The sequence below is a fragment of the Morone saxatilis genome, unplaced genomic scaffold (genome assembly GCF_004916995.1).
Source record: "Morone saxatilis isolate NCDOM2014 unplaced genomic scaffold, NCSU_SB_2.0 Contig19, whole genome shotgun sequence".
NCBI classification, from domain to species: domain Eukaryota; kingdom Metazoa; phylum Chordata; class Actinopteri; family Moronidae; genus Morone; species Morone saxatilis.
Window position 1 is genome coordinate 18,220,245 of NW_023339751.1, and position 5,836 is coordinate 18,226,080.

The window sequence follows — 5,836 nt, forward strand, 5'->3', positions numbered from 1 at the left end:
CACACACACACACACACCAAGAATTATGAAGTAGAATTATGTGTACCAAACTAGTACTCAAAATGCTTGATTTTCAATAATATAGATTTTTTAAACATATTTATATAATTGATTATCATCAATAACTGCTATTTGTATATTGTCTATGAGTATACATGTGTTCAAACTGTCTGTTTTTATCCTCCCTCTTTCTTTTTTTTTTTTTTATCCTGAAAAAACCTTCTCTTCTTTACTCCCCTCCTTGACATGAAGGACGTTTAGTCCTGTAGCTATTGGATATGTGAGAGAACGAAACAGCTACACACAAGCACATGCGCGCGCGCACACACACACACACACAATGCATACACAAAGAGTTACAAGGTTGTGATCAAAGGCTCTTATCACCAGACCGAGGGTGGGACAGTTAGAAAGAGAGTAACGGAGAAAAATCTGCCTGGAAAGAACAAGAGCGTGTTTGTATAAAAGGACAATTTAATTTAACCCAACTATCAGTATGGAGAATAACCATTGGATCGGCAGTAAACATGAATAATGTATATCCGAGTCTGAGACTGCTTCAAAATGTTGAATAATCACCTCTGCTGATCTGGAAAGTTAGATCAATTTGTAAGTGTAAGCTGGTGTATGTCCATGTGTACTTACATCCCCCTTTGTGTTGCGATTGGTTGGACTGGGGAGGGGCTACATGTAGTGCCACTGACCTTCCATGCCCATGTTCATGCCCATTCCACCCATTGGTCCTGAGAAACACAGAGGGAGTGGGTTTAAATGCAAAACCATGGTAAAGTAAAAAAAGGTGTCATATTTATATGCAATATAACTAAAGTTATTTAAGTTAAATGCTTTTGCTTGTATCAAGTTATATCAAGTGTAAAGAGGAAAAGGAAAACAGTGAGATAAACACCAGAGAGATGGTTTTCCTGTGAAACCAACTTCACAGACACCAAAGCAGAGGAGCACACTGGCTTAAATCTGGAAGGGCGAGGTGGGGTAGGGGTGGGGGGTTAAGTAGCCTGGCAGTTTATCCAAACCTGCTGACTTTGAGTGGAGGGTGAGATAGGGTTAGAGACTTGAGAGAATCCCAGAAAACAGGGGATAGAGGAGGAGGAGAGGAGCTTAAGGACAAACTCTGGGATTAGACCTGATGGCGTGAGAGAGAGGGACTGAGAGCGAGGGAGTGGGAGTGAGGAAGGAGATGGTGGTGTAATGTGATTGACCACACCTGTTCTGGTGTGTCGAGGAAGGGGGAGGTAGCAGTGTTTGTCTGTGTGTGTGTGTGTGTGTGTGTGTATCTTTATCACTGTGTTTGAGGGTGCACATACTTCCCAGCTTACACTTAAACCACCACACAGTGACCATATAGCTTCCACTAAGTGCTTGTGTGTGCGAGAAAAGACGAGGAGCGTGCTGGTTGAATAAAACCACCAACATGGCAGATACAGTATGAAACACACTGACACCTTAAGATACTGTTAGAAGGTGAGAAAGGAGAGCAAAAGGGGTGAGAAGGAAGGGATGGTAGCAATGAATCAGAGGAGAGGGGAGTGAAAATATAACAGAAAGGCCTGATGAGGCAAGACTCAGAAAGAGGGGGAAAAGGAGGGCATGAAAATGAGCTTACAACAGCAAGCAAAGAAAGAAGAAAGAAGGGAAGAGCAAGAGAGGAAAGAAAGGAACAGACACGCAGAGAAAGCCTTACCAGGTGGTCTGATTCCCATGTGCTGCTGGCCGTCCATGACGAAGCCCCCCATCGGCTGGCCATCTGGATTGTAGGGAGCTCCTTGACTTACTGTGGATGGAGGAGGAGACAGAGGGAGGGAGGGATAGAGGGATTGGAGGGAGGGGACGGAGTGGTCAATTAGTGCTTTTAATTAAGGCTCAGTGGCCGAAGCGGGATCATCTGTTGGCCAGTGCACGCACAGGGAGCCACCGTTGTCTTTCAACGTCATTCTGCTCCGTGTCTGTTCAGCCGGCTCTCCACTGTAAGCCCCTGGTAGACTTTAATGCGTCTAAATGCTCTAATAGGGATCGGACTGAGAGAGTTCAACAAACACTGCACTTGAAAACACACAAGGACTTTTGTTTTAAAATGAGATTTGAAAGAAGAGGTGACAACTGATAGAAAACAAATAAAACATGTTAGCATGAGTAGAGTCCTAATGTGGATAAAGCTCTTTTTATTTTACTCCTCAACATACAGTTTCTTCTCTTTTTAAGTAGCTTCAAGGTGGTTAAAAAAAGTTTGGGAACGAACTCTCTTTTAAAATAATTGCTGCTCCTATCAATATATGATTATACACATGATCAAAAGAGCAAAATAAGCTCCAGGCTGACGCTCTAATCAGTTTTCCTTTGTGTCAACAATAAGTCATTCTTGGTGACTGGGCTCAGAATCTGCTCCTACCTAAATGCTTTATCTAATAAATACAGCCTATAACTGAACAGCGACGATAAGTGAAACCTGATAGGGTTCCTATTTTCCCCTCGCCTCCATTGTTCTGCTCTCATAGAAATCCACTTACCTTCGATTCAGGCTGTTTGGGGGTCAGTCAAGCAAAAGCAAGAACTCAGCCCCACTGAATGCCTTTGAACTTTACTGCGCCCCTAATGCCACCCTGACCTCTGGCCCCTATTACAGGTAATAAAGTTTACGGCAGTCCAAACCAAGCCATGCACCAGGGGGACCGCTCACTCACTTCCCTCACTCCCTGAAACAGCCGCAAATAGGGTTGAGGGGGGAGTTTAAAGGAGTGAGGGGTGGGTGGGTAAAAACAGGTCTGGAGCCAAAAAGCCAAACAACGGTCACCCAAAAAAAGAAACGGGTGTAGTTCTCTTTATGTTTTGGTTTGAGCCAGGGAGCCAAGGGTTGAGTGTTTTTTCTCTTTGCCTGGTTGGCAAAGGGGGGAGGAAGGGGTTAAGAGCAAACTTTACTGAGAACACAGCTAGTTTTGTTTACGGGCTAAGAAAAATAAATCCACTCACTGTTAACTCATTTTCAGCCAAATTATTATATTTTATAATTAATAAAATAGTTTCTCACCCCAAATAGCATGTCAAAGTTGATTAATGGTTGCTGTTAATGTTTTAACGTTTTGGTTCTTAATTTTAGTGGTCAGTCACGACATTGAAGGGGAAAGCCCCGGGAGGTTTTGGACATTCCTGTATTTACCAGCTGAGGGGCCTCCGGGTGCATGGAGTGCGGATGGCTTTCGCCTGCGCGACTTGAATACAGTAACTATAGGAGACTTGCCTGCACGGTTTGACTGGTCGATCATGGGCTGGACTATTCTCCTCCTGGCATTAATGAACCTGTAGAAGATGAAGGGGAGGAGGAAGAGGGTGGGGAGGAGGAGGGCAGAAGGGACAAAGACACAGAAACACAGTCAGTGTATTTCTCAAAACAAGATCAGGCGAAAATTGCTGACTAAGACCTCGGAAATTTTGGCACACAGCACAAAAACAAAGGCATTGCCAAACCAGACTCTTTCTCTCAGCTAACCATAATAGTGATATGGAGAAATTATTCTCTCCTAAGCAACCCTGAGCCCCGTTAAAGCCACTGCAAAAGTCACATCTTAACAGCCTTAACAACCGAGGCAGTTGTCTCTCAAAACGTCTCAAAGTCCACGACTTGTACAAACTTGCACAGCCTAAGCTTATACACAGTCACATCGGCCCGAACACTGGGGTCTTTGTGGGGCTAGGCTTAACCGGGATTTTTTCTCTGCCTGTTTGAAACATGTCGACCCATCTCGCTTTGTTGGAGACATTCCACCTCCCTCAGATTGCTGACTGTTTAACACACTTGGCTTCGAGCGCAGCAGTGTGGGAAGTGTTGCTGACAGAAACATGTCACCTTGCCACTGGTGAGAGGCATTGTTTTGGGTGATACTCTGTTAAGACAGGTGACCATGTGTTACTCTGTAACAGCAGGAGCTTTATTTAGTGTGTGTGTGTGTGTGTGTTTTCACAGGAGGAGGATTTGGTACATATAGCCTTGGACAAACCCCTTTACCCTGTGACCTCCAATAAAAGCACACGGTCAGACCATTTATTGTGCACACACATGCACACACACACACACACACACACACACACACACATACCCCCTTACTCATATTTAAATCTGCTACTCACTCATTTTCAACTGCACACACGCACACACACACACACACACACACAGTCTTAATCTCTCTCCCTCTCCTATGTCCATTCACACACATTCATGCCCTCTCATACAGGCAGTGCTCTGGCCTTGCTCAGCCTAACCCCTTGTGAAATGACCCTTTGACCTGTAATGACCCCAAGGAGAGAGGGCTCTTGGGGCTTCTGACTTGATTTATGTGTTCCTGCTGTTGCCCCACCGGACACTTCTATTTCATCTCTAAAAGGGGGGGCATTAGCTGAACTTTAGGGAAACAATAGTTGCGCAATGCTTCTGAAGCTGAAAAAAAAGAGCGTTTATGAGATCTAAGAAAGGAGAGGAGGAGGAGCAGAAACAAAGGGACGCTAGCTGGTGCATCTGTTTGACCCCTGATTAGGGAACAGAACCCTCTTGCTTTATATCTCTTTAATATTCCTTCTCCCTAACGGCTTTATTGTGCTCCTCATTTTTTCTGCCCTCTTTTTCTGCCCTCTGTATTGCCTTCTAAAGACAGAGCTGGAGGGAAATGAGGAGACAGTGGCAGAGACAGATAGCAAGAGACAGGGATGATTATCAGCCTGATTGTTTCCCTGTTTTGTTTTTATATAATTGCCCTGTTATATCTTGTAAGCCGCTTTGTAGAAATTGTTAATTTTGTTGTTCCTTTTAACCTTTGAGCTCAACACTTTTATTTTATTCTCTATTTGTTATAATAAAGTATGTTGAATTGGAATTTGGGGGGAGACAGAAACAGAGGGAGCTAAGGAGGAATGCAAGAATGCACTGACATGGCAGAGCACCATCAAATGAGGGAACGTCTGGAGTTTTATCACCAACACCCCCCTCCTTCACTCCCTTTCTTGCTACCCTGTTTAGCTGGAGGAGATATGAGAGGAGGAGCGAGGAAAAAGGGCAAGGAGGGTTGAGGAGGCCTGAGCATTCCTTTAACTCTCCTCTCTTCTCTCCTCTCCTCTCCTCTCCAGGCCCTTTATAGAAGGAAGAGGTCAACTTGAGGCCAGCACTAGCTAACTGTTGACCTCTCCTTCTCTTCACCTCCTTTCTCTTGTCTTTCATTGCAGTCTCTCTCGCCTCTCCTTCCTCTCTCTCTCCGTTTCTCTCCTGCAAAACGTGGTTCCCTTCTACCTCCCTCAAAAATACACTGATGCAACAAAGGAGGTTGTTTTGGCAATAGGTGTGCGCTACTTAGAAAGTCAGGCCTTTGTTCCTGGTACAATGCGGCTCAGGGAGTATTGGACTGTAATTTGATGTGACCTCCCAGAAATATGGCACCAGTGCTTATTTACTCTGAGGCTTAAATAGACTATGCATCGGTGAAGTAATAATTCTACTATCACTGCTACTGCTGCTACTAGACCTACAAGTGCTGTTACTATTACTACAAGAACAACTACAGTGACTCTGCCTCCCATACCTCCCTCTCTGTCCCTCTCAGTATCTGTTTCCTTCTCCTGCTCGCTCTCTCCTTATCATTCCTTCCCTGTATGGTGGAAACTGGCGGCCCACCTCCCAGCAACAAACCCACACTCTGACCCACCAAACCCCCTCCTCCTCGCAAAAACTCTCGCCAGTTTCCTGTCCCCGTCGTCCCCATATCTGAGGCCAGATGCACCATGGGGGCTGGAACAAAGGATAAAATGCCTCTCATAATAGCGGCCAGGGGAACGGAGC

At 45.0% G+C, this 5,836-nt stretch overlaps 1 protein-coding gene across 1 annotated transcript in view; it reads right to left on the reverse strand.

Moving 5' to 3' along the window:
- LOC118329325 (homeobox protein Meis1) overlaps positions 1–5,836 on the reverse strand; it is an 88,175-nt gene that overhangs the window by 7,878 nt on the left and 74,461 nt on the right. The window contains exons 10-12 of the mRNA XM_035663448.1: positions 3,254–3,312; positions 1,703–1,792; positions 646–743 (exon numbers count right to left, since the gene is read on the reverse strand). Of these exons, the coding sequence (XP_035519341.1) occupies positions 685–743; positions 1,703–1,792; positions 3,254–3,312 (208 nt within the window). The 3' untranslated portion in view covers positions 646–684. The remainder of the gene's footprint in view (positions 1–645; positions 744–1,702; positions 1,793–3,253; positions 3,313–5,836) is intronic.